The sequence below is a fragment of the Pangasianodon hypophthalmus genome, chromosome 17, assembly GCF_027358585.1.
Source record: "Pangasianodon hypophthalmus isolate fPanHyp1 chromosome 17, fPanHyp1.pri, whole genome shotgun sequence".
Lineage (NCBI taxonomy): Eukaryota > Metazoa > Chordata > Actinopteri > Siluriformes > Pangasiidae > Pangasianodon > Pangasianodon hypophthalmus.
In genome coordinates this window covers 967,270-986,291 of record NC_069726.1, presented here as the reverse complement: position 1 = coordinate 986,291, position 19,022 = coordinate 967,270, and the positions used below count along the sequence as shown (strand labels likewise).

The window sequence follows — 19,022 nt, the reverse complement described above, 5'->3', positions numbered from 1 at the left end:
CTTCAGCAATTTCTTTTGCAACTCAGCTTTAAGCTCACTTGTTTACTCCTTTCTCTCTTTACTTATTTACTTCTTTACCTCTTTACCTCTTTACCTCTTTACTTCTTTACTTCTTTACCTCTTTATCTCTTTACTTATTTACTTCTTTAACTTTTAACCTCTTTACCTCTTTATTTATTTACTTCTTTACCTCTTTACGTCTTTTCCTCTTTACTTCTTTACCTCTTTACCTTTGAACCTCTTTACCTTTGAACCTCTGTACCTCTTTAACTCTTTATCTTTTTACTTCTTTAACTCTTTACCTCTTTACTTCTTTACCTCTTTACTTCTTTACCTCGGCGTTGGAGAACTCAGTCAGAGGTGATATCTCTCGCATTAGATCCCATCAGTGAAACTGTATCAGTTAATTACAGGCTGATAATCGGTTATTCAGTACATTATGATGATGATCAGGGGGAGGAGTTTAGTTATCATGGACGCTTCCGAATATTTCCTGATTTTGAGGAAACTTTGTTTTTTTGAAGGATCCCACTTGGAGACGAGATAAACATGGCGGACTGAGTTTCTGAGATAACAGTGCAGCGTAAACTCTGATCATACGATATTGATATAATTAAATTATAAAGATATTATTACTCTCTCAGAATCCGAACATCTGAACGTTTCTCTTTTCTCTCTTTCAGCAGGAGAGACAGAGGGAGGAAAAGAGAAAGAGAAAGAGAGAAGCCGTCCGTGTCATGGGCTCTGGCCTGTGATCCTCGCCGCGAGCTTCCTGTCCCGAGACGCACCGAACTGATCAGGATGAAGAGCGAGTTTGTGTCGTTTCCGCTGTGCGCCGTCACGCTGCTCACGCTGGCTCTGTCGCAGCACTGCCTCGCCATCCGATGGCTGTGAGTGGCTCCGATTTCCTCTCTAACTGATGATAATCACACACTCCTGTCCAATGCTAATCAGGAGGAGGGCGCCTACGTAGGCAGCATCTTTTGGGTAGTGAGTGTGATGCTCTCATGATCCAGTTTCCTGATTTTCCACGTGTCCCATATCCCATAATTCTGTTCACCGCGTGAGAACGTAGACGAAAGACGAAGGCGGACAAACTTTAAATAATGTGCACTCTCAGAAATGACAGGACTCGTCCTTGTTGCCATGGTGATCCCAACAAGGGTGCATCTTTGGTACTTTTAGTAATGTATCTTTACCTGTGAAGGCGCACGTGGTACCTTTTAGAGAAAAGCTTTACAGATTCCTTAAATGCGCCTTAAATTATTTTACATGCAAAAAGACAAAAAAAATTTCTCCTCGATTGTACCACAGGAGCAACAAGCAGAAGTTCCACTTGGTACCTTTATTTCTGAGAGTGTAGTACCACTTAAGTCACTATAAACTGACACGATTCGTCTTAAAAGTTCACCTTCTAAACGCAAATCACTTTCAATTTAAAAATTAAAAAATCAAGTATTTTGAATAATGTGTAATAAGTAACGGACTGAACCAAATGCACCATAAAACGGGGGGAAGCTCTAAATGATAAATAAATCCATAAACATTGTAAAAAGAATAAATAACACTAATGCAAATACTGAGTGATACTCGAGGTGTTCTTAGAGCGATTATTTACACACGATATTGTGATAATATCATGAATTAGTAAAATGCTTATTAGGATTATATAAGTGTTTATTTATTATTTATTATTATTAATTATTAATATTTCAGAGAAGACAAAATCTGAGGTGGATTTTTTTTGGGGAAAAAAAGTGTGGCAAGTTGATGAGATTTAACTTTGTGCAAATAAAATGTAAACATCTGGAAACCATTTGATCACCATAATGATAATAGTAATAATAATAATAATAATAATAATAATGATTTATAAAAGCAAAACAATGTGAAAATCTGTGAAGCAGAATGTAAAGTGGAATGTTTGTGACATGACAGGCGTCGGCCTGCTAAAGCACTGAGCACAATACAAACCACATGCTGCCATAAACACCTGTGAGTGTAACCGTGTGTGTGTGTGTGTGTGTGTGTGTGTGTGTGTGTGTGTGTGTGTGTGTGTGTGTGGGTGGGAGAATGGAGGAGGGGGTGTCTGTGGGTCACAGATTATCATGGGGGCAGAAAGCAGCGGCCCCTCGCTCCTAATCCGAAACAGGCGAAAGGTGCGCATGGAGCAGACTGGTTCTCACGAACACTGCTATGTGTGTGTGTGTGTGTGTGTGTGTGTGTGTTTGTGTGTGTGTGTGTGTGTGTGTATGAAACAGAGACGCAGGGTATAAAACAAAAGCAGCCATAGATAATGTAATTTATTCCAGTCTTAAGGGCAGTGAGTCGCTGTGTGTGTCTTCATGCTGCTCTTTAACCTCCTGATAATTTTGGTTAAATTTTTTTTTTCAAAACTGAAAGTTTTTTTATGACACGAGGCAATTTAGAAAACGTAGCCGCAATTATTCACGATTATGATTAGTGTTTTTGAAATATTCCAGCCTCCAGTTTTACCTTCATATTTTTAAGTCCTGTGGAGGGTTAAAGCTTTGGAAGAGATTCACATGTCGATGAATTGAAACCTCTGGCATCGTCTCGCAACCATTCCGCCAGATCCTCTGGGAAAAAGCCCTTCTTTCCACTGGCAATCAGTATCCGATGCTCTTCCTGCCAGATCTCCCCGCTAACGACGCCAAAATATTCCCGTTATTATCCCGTGTGCCGGTGACGCCACGTCCTCCTCCTTCCTGCACTTTATCATATCTCTCATGCGTGACCCGGAGACGTACGAAAAGCAGCTCGAGCTCCGTGTCACAATCGTGTTGGTTGTAAATCACATCTGGAGGACGTTAACGTGACGAGATGCACGAAAACAAGTCAGCGTAGCGGCGTTTCAGCTCCGTTTAAAACATTTACGAGAAACTAATTATCCAACTAGCTCTGCTTTTAACCCTTTCAGAGCCAACTTCATTAATGATTACGTGCATCTGTGAAAATCAATATAAAAGATTTAACTTAACATGACACCTGAAAGGGTGAAGCTCGATCCTGATTGGTCTCTAATAACCAATTAACGGACTACAGTTAAGCATTTTTAATTAAAAATGATCCTGAAATCATGTGGTAGCTGCAACAACGGATACAGAGTCTGAAAATATAATTACTGTAATAAAATAATAAACATCTAAATAAAGCTTCACTGATTATTTATCGACGAATCAGTGGATTTTAGATTAATTTATGCATTTTTAATAATCACATGATCATTACAGCAGATGCAGGGTCTGAAAATATAAATAAAATATAATGATTACAATAAAATATTAAAAATCTAAAATAAATAGGATTAAAAAGAAAATTTTAATTGTGTATATTACATTTATTCACTGCAAATTAATTATATGGGATTTAATATTAAATTTGTTTTTATAGACAAATGTTCATTTCTCAATTTAATTTTTTTGCATATTTTATTGTAAATTATGCAAAATTTTAATTATTTAATTATTAGGGTGTATTTATTTTTAATTTAACATAATGCTATTTTTAAATTTTATGCATATATGAACATTTTTGTCAGTTTACTGTGTAACATGAAGCTGATATTTGGTTGGTGTTTTCTCATGTTTTTTCCGTGTGTGTGTGTATGTGTGTGTGTGTGTGTGTGTGTGTGTGTGTGTGTGTGCGTGTGTGTGTGTGTGCGTGTGTGTGCGTGTGTGTGTGTGTTGATGTCTCAGGGCTTTATCCCAGACGTCGGAGCACATTAATAAGACGCAGCAGTGTAAGTCGCTCCCCGGCCTGGTGTCGTCGCAGGCGCAGCTCTGCCGCACTAACCTGGAGCTCATGCAGGTCATCGTCCAGGCCGCACGTGAGGTCAAGAAGACGTGTCAGAAAACCTTCTCCGACATGCGCTGGAACTGCTCGTCCATCGAAGCTCCTAAATACCTCCCGGACCTGGAGAGAGGTCAGAGTTACAGAGTTAATCATAAATTCTTTAATGAAAATAAACAACACTGATGGAAACACAGCTTCCTGATGGCAGGAAGGAGTGAAAACAAGAGCTGCAGCTTCACAATCATTATTAAATTAAAATCATTTCAGTAATGCGACAGTTTGTCAATAAATAATGACTGTCGTGAGGTGTTTATTTATTTCTGTGGACAATTTTTTAGATTTTATTTTATTATTTAGTTTATCGTTCAATCTAAGCCACTCGACTGTGTCCTAATTACTGCATTTATTAAGTGATGAATAATAATTTCCTCTAACAGCACGTCCCCAAGTGTTTTATTCCTCTTACACCACAGCAATTTACCAACAATTACAATTTGTCTATTTACTAAACAATGACACGATGTTTTATATCCATTATAATTACATTCAACACAGTTAGTTCCTGTTGTCACTTACGTTATAGCAGCTATAAACACTCGTTCTCTCATCAGCTTATCTTTTTCTCTCTTCAAGTTATTAAGACAAAAAAAAAAACCGCAAAGCCGCAAAGAAGCGTAAACTCCTCTGTCCTGAAGATGTCGGAAAACTTGAAGTTACAGCTTTACCTCTGACTGTTACAAAGCGCTGACACTGGAGACTCCTTCCATACATGTTACATTTAATACAAAATGTCACCATATCAACGATTACCAATTGCAATTCTGGATTGTGACCAATCACAGTCCAGAATTCAGCAGCAGCGCTGTGGTGTAAAGGCTTTACGTCACAAAATCAGTTAGTTTGATGTTTATTTGCGGTTGTTTTAAAGCCTCTAAAGTGGCCACACACAGTTTTTGAGGGACGTCCTAATGGTCGTAATTATGGAGGGTGAAGTGTTTATGAGGACGGTCAGTTTTACAGGACGGTTTAGCGCTGGATTAATGGCTGCCCACTGAGGTTTTAAACCCGCTTTTACTCAGGGTGAGGATTCCTCTCAGCCTTCACTACACGATTAAACACTTCTCATCTTTCTCCAAAGGAAAGAGTGAAAGAGTGAAAGAGTGAAAGAGCGAAAGAGTGAAAGAGTGTAAGAGCGAAAGAGTGAAAGAGTGAAAGAGTGTAAGAGCAAAAGAGCGAAAGAGTGAAAGAGCTCCGAGCTCCGTTTGATGAAGCCGTCTTTCCGTGAAGCGTCCTTGTTTCTCGTGATGGTGAACAATAGCGTCCTTTCTGCTCAGCTGATCTGCTCTAACGTGGCTCAGATCCCACGCCGAGTCGTTTCGTGCCCACTTTCCAGAATTTATATTTTCTAGTTTGTTTGTTTGAGGCCTGCATCATGTTGTTTATGTATCCGTCATGTTCTGCCCTACGGCAACGACCGAAAAGACGCTGACGTGAGCTAACATCTGGACTACAGTATCATAGTATTGTGATATTTACAGCGTTATACTGCAGAATGCCTTCACCACCCCGTCCAATTACTCTACAGCACACCAACAGATTCCTCTTTTACCGTAACAATTAGTAAAGAACGATGTGTACTTTTTATCCATTTATAGTTACATTTAATGTTGTGGTATCAGGTTAGTTCCTGTTCTCACTTACATTACAGCAGCTACAGTATAAACATGTTTTTTCTGGTCATGTTTCTGAGAAAGTGCAAAGCGCAGACTCGTCTGTCCTGAAGACGTTAAATGTTAGCGAAATGTATAAAAGATAGTTAAAAAAAAGACTTTAAATAATTAAAATGAATTTAATGACTTTTAGGATTGTTTTTAAGGATTTGATAGTCACTGTCTTCAGTGATATTATTTAAAAGCTTAACACTGGATGATGGAAGTTATATGTGTGTTACAGTCATCAGAATTCTTTTGTTGTGTTTTGAGAGCCTTAAAGTAACGCGTGATTTTGACATGCGGCTTGTATGACACTAATGTAGCGTACTTCTTAGCTATGTTAGCATGTTACACAATTATTATTATTATTATTATTATTATTATTATTATATAAGTAGTATATTAGTAGTAGTATTAGTAATATTAGAGTATACGTAGTGGTAGTTGTAGTATTAGTAGTATTAGTAGTAATATTAGTAGTATTATCAGTATTAGTATCAGTATTAGTAGTGGTATTAGCAGTATTAGTATTAGTAGTATTAGTAGTATTATTAGTATTAGTATTAGTATCAGTAATATTAGAGTATTAGTTGTAGTATTAGTAGCATTAGTATTGGTTGTATTAGTATTAGTAGTAGTATTAGTAGTGGTAGTATTAGTAGTATTATTAGTATTAGTATTAGTATCAGTAATATTAGAGTATTAGTTGTAGCATTAGTGGTATTAGTATTGGTTGTATCAGTATTAGTAGTGGTAGTATTAGTAGCATTAGTATTGGTTGTATTAGTATTAGTATTAGTAGTATTAGTAGTAATATTAGTATTAGTATTAGTAGTATTAGTAGTATTAGTATTAGTATTAGTATCAGTAATATTAGAGTATTAGTTGTAGTATTAGTAGCATTAGTAATGGTTGTATTAGTATTAGTAGTAGTATTAGTATTGGTAGTATTAGTAGTATTATTAGTATTAGTATTAGTATCAGTAATATTAGAGTATTAGTTGTAGCATTAGTGGTATTAGTATTGGTTGTATCAGTATTAGTAGTGGTAGTATTAGTAGCATTATCAGTATTAGTATCAGTAATATTAGAGTATTAGTTGTAGCATTAGTAGCATTAGTATTGGTTGTATCAGTATTAGTAATGGTATTAGCAGTATTACTAGTAGTAGTATTATTAGTCTTGGTAGTATTAGAGTATTAGTATTAGTAGTAGTACTAGTACACTTTCTTGCACACTTGCACAATATCTGGGTGCTTTGTTTACAAGTTTGTTTACATTTATTTCTTTTTTTTTTTAAGTTACTTCTTAGCTATGTTAGCATGTTACATTATTATTATTATTATTATTATTATTATTATTATTATGAGAAGTAGTAGTGGTAGTTGTGGTATTAGCAGTATTAGTATTAGTAGTGTCAGTATTAGTAGTAGTAGTATTAGTATCAGTAATATTATATTAATATTTTTTTAAGTTACTTCTTAGCTATGTTAGCATGTTACATTATTATTATTATTATTATTATTATAAGAAGTAGTAGTGCTAGTAGTAGTATTACTATTATTAATATTGATAGTATTAGAGTATTAGTTGTACTAGTATACTTTCTTTACATTTCTTTCTTTCTTTCTTTTTTTGCACTGTGCTATCTTATTGTAATTATGGTTATCTGTGAATGGTTATCATTTCCCTCAGGATCCATACAGTATCTATCTATCTATCTATCTATCTATCTATCTATCTATCTATCTCTCTCTCTCTCTCTCTCTCTCTCTCTAAAGAAGCACTGAACATGTCCAACATTTTGCTAATTGTATAAATACTTTGGGAGCTGAGTGTGTGTCTGCTTTCGGTGCTGCGGGATTTAATCCCAGCGTGATCTCAGCATTAGTCACACTGAATTTAGGCGAAGCTGAAAGATGATACGGACATTTCTCTCATTCGTCATGACGCAAAGCCGGCATTAGACAGAAGCCTTTGATATTTCAGCGGCTAAAACGAGCCAGTAGGAAAAATCTGAAACTGGTGCACCAGCGACGTTACGCTACAGTGCTACGGCTAATCATATCACACGACGTCCAGGTGTGGTGAATCACTTCACATGTGCTCCAGAAGTGAAAACAGTGATGTTTTTGCATCATTTCTCTTTAAACAAATGCTAATTTTAAACAACACTTTATTATTTTCCACTTTACCTGATAAATAGATTTTAATGTCTTTGAAAATGGTAGTTGCAAAAATATTGATTTGATATTAGATTGCACGATTGTTATACCAGATGTTTAGCATATTCAGCTTTATTTTCATTTTCATTGCAAATTCTACGTACTGGTCGCTCAATAAAATAAAATAAAAGTGCTGTGTTTAATAATAATAATAATAATAATAAGAAGGTCTTCACTCTACACATCGTCCAGGAAGACTTTTGTGTACACATCTCTCAAAAAGATCATATTTTAAGTTTTTTCCGAATCGTGTTTTCTAAAACTGTTTGGATGACGTTTATTTTTATTCCTCTGTGAAACAGCCTTGTGTCGATCTAAACCTCTTTTAACGGACTTCAGTTGAGCGTCTTGTGTTGAAAACGTGGAAGTTGATCTGTGAACGCTGCTCTGTGTCTCCGTCAGGAACGAGGGAGTCTGCGTTCGTGTACGCTCTCGCCGCCGCCGCTATCAGCCACACCATCGCTCGAGCGTGCACCAGCGGAGATCTGAGGCTGTGTTCGTGCGGCCCGATCCCAGGTGACACCCTCGAGCCCGGGCACAGGTGGGGCGGCTGCGCTGACAACCTCCACTACGGCCTCAACATGGGATCAAAGTTCTCAGACGCTCCCATGAAGATGAAGAAGAAAACTGGGTTACACCCGAACAAACTAATGCACCTGCACAACAGTGAAGTGGGACGACAGGTAACAACACCTGACCTGTTACACCAAACCTCACCTGTTACAGATATACACCAAACCTCACCTGCTACACCAAACCTCACCTGTTACAGATATACACCAAACCTCACCTGTTACACCAAACCTCACCTGCAACACCAAACCTCACCTGCTACACCAAACCTCACCTGCTACACCAAACCTCACCTGCTACATCAAACCTCACCTGCTACACCAAACCTCACCTGCAACACCAAACCTCACCTGCTACACTAAACCTCACCTGCAACACCAAACCTCACCTGCAACACCAAACCTCACCTGCAACACCAAACCTCACCTGTTACACCAAACCTCACTTGCTACACCAAACCTCACCTGTTACTCCAAACCTCACCTGCTACATCAAACCTCACCTGCTACACCAAACCTCACCTGCTACACCAAACCTCACCTGCTACACCAAACCTCACTTGTTACAGATATACACCAAACCTCACCTGTTACACCAAACCTCACCTGCAACACCAAACCTCACCTGTTACACCAAACCTCACCTGCTACACCAAACCTCACCTGCTACACCAAACCTCACCTGCTACATCAAACCTCACCTGCTACACCAAACCTCACCTGCAACACCAAACCTCACCTGCTACACTAAACCTCACCTGCAACACCAAACCTCACCTGCAACACCAAACCTCACCTGTTACTGATATACACCAAACCTCACCTGTTACACCAAACCTCACCTTTTACACCAAACCTCACCTATTACACCAAACCTCACCTGCAACACCAAACCTCACCTGTTGCAGATATACACCAAACCTCACCTGCTACATCAAACCTCACCTGCAACACCAAACCTCGCCTTTTACACCAAACCTCACCTGTAACACCAAACCTCACCTGTTACTCCAAACCTCACCTGCTACATCAAACCTCACCTGTTACACCAAACCTCACCTATTACACCAAACCTCACCTGCAACACCAAACCTCACCTGTTGCAGATATACACCAAACCTCACCTGCTACACCAAACCTCACCTGTTACAGATATACACCAAACCTCACCTGTTGCAGATATACACCCAACCTCACCTGTAACACCAAACCTCACCTGCAACACCAAACCTCGTCTTTTACACCAAACCTCACCTGTTACACCAAACCTCACCTGCAACACCAAACCTCGCCTTTTACACCAAACCTCACCTGCTACACCAAACCTCACCTGCAACACCAAACCTCACCTGCTACACCAAACCTCACCTGCTACACCAAACCTCACCTGCAACACCAAACCTCACCTGCAACACCAAACCTCGCCTTTTACACCAAACCTCACTTGCTACACCAAACCTCACCTGCTACACCAAACCTCACCTGTTACACCAAACCTCACCTGCTACACCAAACCTCACCTGCTACACTAAACCTCACCTGTAACACCAAACCTCACCTGTTACTCCAAACCTCACCTGCTACACCAAACCTCACCTGTTACTGATATACACTAAACCTCACCTGTAACACCAAACCTCACATTTCAGTTCCTCTCTGTTCATCATTTCCTTTAGTAACCTGTCTCCGTGTCTCCCCTCAGGCCCTGAAGGATGCACTGGTGATGAAATGTAAGTGTCACGGAGTCTCAGGCTCCTGCTCCATCCGCACCTGTTGGCGAGGGCTACACGACCTGAAGGAAATCGCTCAGGACCTGAAGACGAAGTACCTGTCGGCCACCAGAGTGAAGCACCAGCCTACAGGGACGCGCAAACAGCTCGTCCCCAAAGACATCGACGTGCGACCGGTGCGAGAGAACGAGCTGGTGTACCTGCAGAGCTCGCCCGACTTCTGCGCCAAGAACGAAAAGATGGGATCCATCGGCACTCAGGACAGGTGAGGGAAAAAAAGCATTATTACAGGCGAGGAAAAAAAAAACACCTGACATAAAGAGTAAAGAGAAGAGGATAAGATTCTGTTTGGCGCTGAGTTTGTTTTGAACTTTTCAGCTGCACGTGTGTGTAAACGTGTATTTTTATTCACATGAGTATGAAAAATAATTCCCCGCTCTGGAACTTTTTCCTGCATTTTTCTACATTCGAAGGGTTTCCTGTTAGTCGTGGAGGAAATTATTCCCGTAACCTGGACGACCAGCTGTCAGATTTCACGTATTAGAATTAGCGCTCGGTATGCACGTGCCTCTGACATGGCTGCAGTGACTGTGGCCTCTCGGGGTGTTATCTCAGTGTGTGTGTGTGTGTGTGTGTGTGTGTGTGTGTGAGTAATGCGGCTATTCGGGGAGCCAAAAGCTTTCTGCTGATATCGGCCCTCGGAGGAAACGGCTGGCTGAGATTAAGGCGACTAACACACACAGCGCACGCTGCCAGATTCTCCCCGGAGCCGTTTCAGAGGCCTGCGAATCAGATGCAGACGAGTTCCATTAATTAATTCTTTCATACGCGCGTCCTGAAACCTTCCTGTTCGGGTCGCCGCTCGGTCCCGCCGAGACGCTTTCATCTCACATCGCTGCCCTGAACATCGTCTCGCTGGTAGAAATTTGTAGAAAAGAAAACCAGGACCGTAAAGATTCATGGTGGAAAAAAAGTCTTTTTTAGTATCGTTCCACTCCTTTCTTTTTTCGGCTTGGCACTGTAAAATTAAACGAGAAGAACGTAATGAGGATTTTGTAGCAGGTCTGTGGAGGTCAGAAGGTCTCCACTGCACATCTGAGCCACAAAAACACAAAATCATATTCCTTTTCCAACGACACGGTGCGACACACGCTGGAGGTGCTCTCCATGTTCCTCCATGTTCCTGCATGTTCTCTGTGTCCCTCCATGTTCTCCGTGTTCCTCCATGTTCCTCTGTGTCCTCCGTGTCCCTCCATGTTCTCCGCATCCCTCTGTGCCCTCCATGTTCCTCCATGTTCTCTGTGTCCCTCCATGTTCTCCGTGTTCCTCCATGTTCCTCTGAGTCCTCCGTGTTCCTGCATGTTCTCCATGTTCTTCCATGTTCTCGGTGTCCCTCTATGTTCTTCGTGTCCCTCCGTGTTCTCCTTGTTCCTCCGTGTTCACCGTGTCCCTCTGTGCCCTCCATGTTCCTCCATGTTCTCTGTGTCCCTCCATGTTCTCCGTGTTCCTCCGTGTTCCTCTGTGTCCTCCGTGTTTCTCCGTGTTCTCCCTGTTCCTCCATGTTCTCCATGTTCCTCCATGTTCTCCATGTTTCTCCATGTTCCTCCATTTTCTCCGTGTTCCTCCATGTTCTTCGTGTTCCTCCGTGTTCCTCCATGTTCTTTGTGCTCGGGTGATGTTTTTCTTGGTAAAGCTTTGTTTTCTGACCAACAAATGAAAGAGTTTTACGAGGACGTTTCAGCCAAACGCAAACCTCAGGAAATGTTTTTTCTTGTGTTTTGCTTTGTTTAATTACATGCCGTGTGAAACCAAACCACAAACAACAAACAACAAACAGCAAACAACAAACAACGAATCAAAAGAATCATTTTCACTACACATTACACACCAGCTACACACAACACATGATTACACAACACACACGACTACACAACACACAACTATACAATGCACATGATTACACAATACACACAACTACACATGACTACACAACACACAATACACACAACTACACACAACTACACAAACCACACTGGCTACACACTACACATGACTACACATTATACAGGACTACATGTTATACACAATTTCACACGACTACACAACACACAACTTTACGTTTCACAACTACACATTTCCCATGATTATACCATACACAGTGACTATACAACACATGCCAAATACACAACACACACCAACTACACAACACACAATACACACACAACTACACACGATTACACAATCACAACTATGCAATCACTGAAACTACACCATACATGTGACACAATACTCACAGAGTAAACAGTGTAGCAGAAGAGCTACACACACACACACACACACACACACACACACACTTCCACACACACACACACACACACACACACACACATTTCCACACACACACACACTTCAGACTGTCTTACACACTGATAAGTTCTGTCTCCTCGTGTATATTTAGTCGTGAGCTCTCAGTCACGCGGCGGTTCTGCCTTTCGTAACCGTTAGCGATGTGTGACGGTTGTCAGGGTGCGGTTGTCAGGGTGTGGTTGTCAGGGTGTGGTTGTCAGGGTGTGGTTGTGAGGGTGATCTCAGGAGAACCGAGACATTTGATTCCACCCTGAAACACACTCCGCTCCTCCAGTTTCCTCTCTTGTGTTGTGTCTCCACGTCTCGTTGTTCATAAACAGGTCGCGGAGCTTCTTATCTCGCCGACTTCGGATAAACTTAGCGCCGGTGTTGCTTCAGCGCGAGAGATTGAGTGACGAGCTGAAGTGCGCGCTTATCTCGTCTCTTCCTGACTAGCGAGCGCGCTCACTCGTTCGTGTCCCGCCTTTAGCACAAGGACTGTGTTTAGAGTTCAGCCTGAAAAACACCCCTAGGCTTAGCGATGATCAGTATCTCCGGAAAAAACAAAAAAAAAACAGGCGCACAGGAACAGAGGCGATTTTAGCAAGAATTTCATTTGCTAATTACAGCTAGCATGAGAGCTGTTTACAGAGTGCCTAGCTAATACACTAATTAGCAGCTTGTGTATCAGATTAGCGCTCTGCATAAACAAACACACACTGACAAAAGCCTGAACGAAAAACACGACGCTAATCACTTGTGCTATTATGTTACAGATAATGTAGCTGGCGCTAGCTTTATTTAGGCCTTACTGCATGTAGCCATTTTGCTATGTTAAAGCTAACAAGCTAACACTGTACAAACATTTAGCTTCAAGCTTAGCTTGATTTAGTGTTTTTTTTTCCCAAGATGCAAATTTTAAAAACATGTGTTTATCGACAACTTTAATGTTGTGGAACGTCCAAAAAAACAAGATAGTTCCTGTTCTCACTTACGTTATAGCAGCTATAAACAGTTGTTCTCTCACATAGTAGCCTAGCTAATATGCTAATTAGCTGCTTGTGTATGAGATTAGCGCTATGCGTAAATAAACACACAGAGATAAAGACCTATGCTATGTTACAGATAAAGTAGCTAGCGTTATTTATTTATTTATTTTGTCGCTCGTAGCAATTTCTCACTGTTAAAGCTAACGAGCAAACACTGTACAAGTACTGAAAATAAAAAATAAATTTAAAAAGTAGTAAAATAACCACCTTTTTTTTTTAAAAACAAACAAAAATTTAGTGTATGCTAATACATTCTGGCTTCTGTTCCAGTCAGGACAGTAACTAGCCACGTGACAGAGATTTTAGCTTCAGTAATAGCTGTCTCAGTTTTAAATAACAACATTCCTCACCTCCCTCTCTATCTCTCTCTCTCTCTCTCTCCCTCTCTCTCTCTCTCTTCATCTCTCTCTCTCTTTCAGCACACAGGCCATTAACGGCACACAATTATAAAACAATGCAGTCACGGCGAGGGGCTCGAGAGAGTGATTTATGACATTGCTATTCGCTGCTCACTTTAGCTGCCTCGGGCTTTAGCATAAATGAAAAGGAAAAGGCCGAGTGCAGAATGCAGTCCCGCTGGACTCGTTCCCCCGGACGCCCAATCAAATGTCTCTGAAAGTTCAGTGTCAAGGATTTAATTTTACAACAACCCGGAGTTTTAAACACTGAGGAGGAGGAAGAAGAGGAGGAGGAGGAGCGCTAGCAGCAGCAGCTAGCAACATATCCATTCTCTGGATATGAATGAATTTTACCCAAGATATACAACAAAATACAGATATTTACTATAAACATAGATAATTATTAGCTCACCACATTTCTCCATTTCTTTTCTCTTTTATTTTAGCTGAACAACCTTCTGTTAAATTAGCATGCTAGCTAGTTAACTCTCTTAGCGATCTAGCCACCTCACAGTTCTTATTCTTTCTTGTTTTTTTTATATAATAATAAAGTTGAACCTTCTATTGTTGCTAGTTTTCAGTATGTTAGCTAGCTGATTACCTAATACGGTTAGCTAATGAGCAAGCACCTGCTAACAGCTAGCTGATATTAGATAGCGTAGCTTTTCTCTGTTACGATGAAAATGTTGTTGTTTAGTGTCGTTGCGTGGATTTTGTGGAGGGGGGAAGGATGTAATTCCCACCTTCTGACTTGGAAAAAACTATAAATCCCTTCTTACTGTCTGATTTGGAAAAAAAAAAATAAATGCAATTTATATTTTCTGACTAAGAAAAAATTAACGTATATCATTCCCAGATTCATTTGTGTCAAACCTCTATGTGGGAATTGTGAGCTTTCCGAACACACCAGATTTCTCTGCCCAAATATGGAAGCGAGGCATCTACATCAACATTCCATGTATCCGAGGAAATCAATTCTTATAATAGGAATTTTAGCGTATCGTATACATTTCATCTATGTATTTATAATGAACTCTATAGCTCCATACGACGACAGCTCCACGCTAATAACGCTAGCTGACGTTCGATTAAAACTGCTACACGGAATATCAGGAATTTTCCCAAGCTCTCCTACAGGACACAGTCAAAGGCAACGTTTTAAACTACTGCAACTAACCGCGGTAACCTGCGCTGTCGTATGATTTTCATCTGCTCTTTAGTGCAGTGATGTGTAATCTGGGACGCAGCCCGGCGCTCTCGTGATGATGTCATCGCGGTGCTCGTCTTATGAGCAGTAGATGATGGAAATACTGAGCGTCCTGCCAAGCGTTACAGAATTTGGCTTAACGCTCGGACAGAAACTTGGCGATGTTTTCAAGTCTGTGTGTTTCAGCAGCTTGTTGTGGTGATATCTAACGTCTGTTCTTGTTTTTTTTGTTTTTTTTTTTTTTTTTCCCGATCCGTATCGCAGGCAATGCAACAAGACGTCGAGCGGGAGCGACAGCTGCGATCTGATGTGCTGCGGCCGAGGCTACAATCCGTACACGGAGAAAGTGATGGAGCGCTGCCACTGCAAGTACCACTGGTGCTGCTACGTCACCTGTAAGAAGTGTGAGAGGACTGTGGAGAGATATGTGTGTAAATGAGTCTCACACACACACACACACACACAAACACACACACACACACACACACACACGCTGACGATCCGAGCTGGAATTCTCTCCACGTATACGTCTATAACACGTACACATTTCTGCATTGGGAAGCTCCGATTATCCGTCTTTAACCAAAAGCACTACACTTCAGAGAAAGCTGACGTTCGTTTTAACACCTTTTTTTTGTACTTTTTTTATATATTTTTTTTTCCCATGAACAATTTTTTTTTTTTTTACATTTTTTGTTTTTGGTATGAATTTTGCTCAAAACTCTGACCAACCCAGAGACTGGACTATTTTGCATTTTCCAAACTTTTTTTTTTTTTTTTTTTCTTACAGTGACACAATGACCGGGCATTCTTTTCCTTTCTTTCTTTCTTTTCTTTTTTTTTTTTTTTAATGCATTTCATATCTGGAGTTTTATTCTTATATGATAGTCAAGGAGAATTGTTTGTTTTGTTTTGTTTTGTATTAATATTACAAAATACAGTGCAGTGACTGGGACTATTTTGCATTTTACAAACTTTTTTTTTTTTAACGACAAACCATCTGTCCTTTTTTATTATTTTTTTTAAGCATTTCTTATATCCGGATATCAAGAGTTTATTTTCTTATATGATGTTCTAAAATAAAAGTTTTATTTTTTGATTTTTTTTTTGGTATATGTATTGCACAAAAAAAACCAAAAAAAAAAACCCAACAGCCCAGAGATCCGACTATTTTACACTTTATTTTTCCAAATGTTTCATTTCAACTTTTTTTTTTTTTTTTAATCCGGCCATCCTAAAGAGAACTCTGTGATTCTTTTAACGCGCAGCTTATATCCAAAGTTTATTTTCTTGTATGATATTCACAGAGAAATGTTTTATTTTATTTTTGTTTCTTTTTTTGTGAAAAAACAAACCAGAGATCAGACTTTTTTGCCTTTTTTTTTTTTTTTAAACAATGACCAGCCATTCTAAAGAGAACTTTATGTAGTTTTTTAAAAAGCACATCTTATACCTGGATATTAAAGGTTTATTTTCTTAAACAATACTCAAGGAGAAATGTTTGTTTTTGGTATAAATATTGCAAAAAAACATCAACAACAACAACAACAAAACCCAGAGTTTTTTTGGACCAGTTTGCATTTTTCCAATTTTTTTTTTCTTGTACTAAGGAGAACTTTTCCATAATTTTTATCTTGTAAAAGCATATCTTATATCTGGATATGGAGAGTTTATTTTCCTGTACGATACTCGGCATCCCTCTGTAACGGTGCCTGGATCTCTCTTCTGGAAATGGACACGCTTCAAGTGGATTCCAGTTTCGATTTCTGGGAAATTAGCACGCTTTGGTGGACGGTGCTTTGTTTTTTATTTTATTTTTGCAAGAATGCGAGTGTTTAATGGACGAATAAGAAAGACTGAACCAGACGTGAACTTGTGAAATGGCTTCTGTGTCTCGGTCTGAGTAGTCCACAAATATGATTTTAATGGGAGAAAATATCCGCATTTATATATTTATCCTCAGCAGGATGGTCGGACTGTATGTGTTTTATTCCTAGATTTTAATCCACCGTGCAGAAGTTTTTCTTCAAAATAATAATAATAATAATAATAATAATAATAATAATAATAATAATAAACTACAACCAGCACCACATCATGAACCACTTATCTGTGGATGTACATACTGTCCTTTTTGTATGCTGAATTAAAAAAAAAAGAAATATTTATAGAGTAATTAAAGATTCTTTACCAGAATTTTACCTAGTTCTGCTTTTTCTTTTACTTTCCGAGTGTTGTTTTAGCTCAGGAATGATTGAGGACGTTGTGGTGGGTTGCAGGTTTAAATGGTCAGCATTACTGTAATCAATTTAAGTTGCCTCTCTTGAACAAATACAATTCATCACAATTTGGCCTGATGCTAGTATAAATCAGCTGAAGCTTGCTACGAGGCCAAGGAGCGGCCGCTTAAAATGCTAACAACCCTGGGAAAGTGTTTAGAAATACAGTGGGAATAAGAACGACGGGTGTTTCAGAAAAGCTTTTCCTGTGTTCTTGCTGTTAGACGCCTGTATGTTCGGTATGGATAATCTTTCATGGATACACTCTTAGAAATAACAGGTCCAGGGCTCTTTGGTTTGGTCCAATGTGGAAACCCTCAGTATACTCTGAGGAGGAAAAAATGTGCCAAGGGAAATTTAGTATTTTTAATTTAGCGATGAATAAAAATGAACAGATGAATAAAGACTGAAGTACCATGCAACATCAATTAACACAGACTCGCATTTTCTTCCCATGTTTTCAAATCAATCACTTGGGCTTTAAATTTTTATTCGGAGTGTTTTAAGGTTAAACTGTAGACAAACTTGACTGTTAACATGAACAATCAATTAACACTTTTGTATCAAAAAGGAACTTACCCTGTTTTTTTTCCTCCATTGTGGAGATTTAGAGCTGCGCAATAAACTGTAATAAATCGCAATCTCGAGTCGTTTTTCAACGCGAATCGGTTTGCATCGATTCTGCTGCATGACATAAAACAGAGATTCTGACTCACTCTGACCAATGAGCATGGAGACGTTGTACCACATGACCTCACACACACACACACACACACACACACACACACACACACACACACACAGCTGAAGCTTGGGGGGTCTACAGAAGAAAAAAAGGGAGAAACAACGTTGTAAAGCTCCAAGTGAATTTTAAAACTGCATGTAGTGAAAAGGACCAAACTAAACACATTGTCAATGTTATGAACTCAATGTTAAGTCACTTTAATGATCAAAGAACGACTGAAATGAAGGAATGAGGTGAGTGAGTCATGGTTGCACGTACCGTCTCGCAACAACAATGAATTATTTAAGCAGCTGTTATATTTTAGCTTTGGGACGACACGCTGCACTCTTACACACTGCACCCTAATAAGATTAAAGTTTTACACTAAAGAGCATAGAAGTAGCATGAAAGAGTATTTCAGCTACATGAGGCAAACACATGTCAAAATCTGTGAGAGCGAAACCGCTGCCAGGTCAACATGTGAGAGCGCTCGGGGAGCCCCGTTAACCCGGCGCAATTATGATTACATTAGCAATTTGGAAGGTTTTATGGCTTCGGTTTGTTTACAGCTGTCTGTTACGCTCCAGAGAAACAAGTGTGGAGACAAGCTAGCATGATTAGCCTGGTTTTGTTTCCAAAGGGATTTTAATGATCAAAGTGTACCACAGTACAACATACACTCCTTCTACGTACACTACGGGTTGTAAAGCATGTTCAGGAGAGTTTCACCACGAGCCAAGGACGACACCGGTGTTTTTGAACGTGGTTAAACGCCACAACAGAAAATTGTTTGTAAAGAGGGGGCAGATGGGAAGGAAGCAACATCGCAGATCAAACACGTCAACCTAAATATAACTCCACAGAGAGGCTTCAAGAAACTTCAAACCCAACATGGAAATTTACACCTGGATAAACTGTAGACGACGAAACCACAGGATTCCTACAGCCAGATGAAGTGGAGTTT

General features: G+C 39.7%; 1 protein-coding gene across 2 annotated transcripts in view; it reads left to right on the top strand.

The window, feature by feature from the left end:
* The window catches only part of wnt11 (wingless-type MMTV integration site family, member 11), a 21,408-nt gene extending 3,433 nt beyond the window's left edge, over positions 1-17,975 (top strand). Inside the window, exons 2-6 of one of the 2 annotated variants that reach the window (XM_034312869.2) lie at positions 687-890; positions 3,720-3,946; positions 8,156-8,436; positions 10,028-10,320; positions 15,320-17,975. In XM_034312869.2, the coding sequence (XP_034168760.1) occupies positions 802-890; positions 3,720-3,946; positions 8,156-8,436; positions 10,028-10,320; positions 15,320-15,494 (1,065 nt within the window). In that variant the 5' untranslated portion in view covers positions 687-801 and the 3' untranslated portion in view covers positions 15,495-17,975. Of the gene's footprint in view, positions 1-683; positions 891-3,719; positions 3,947-8,155; positions 8,437-10,027; positions 10,321-15,319 lie in introns of both variants that reach the window. The other variant, XM_034312868.2, reaches the window with a different exon arrangement.
* The last annotated feature ends 1,047 nt before the right edge of the window (positions 17,976-19,022 follow it).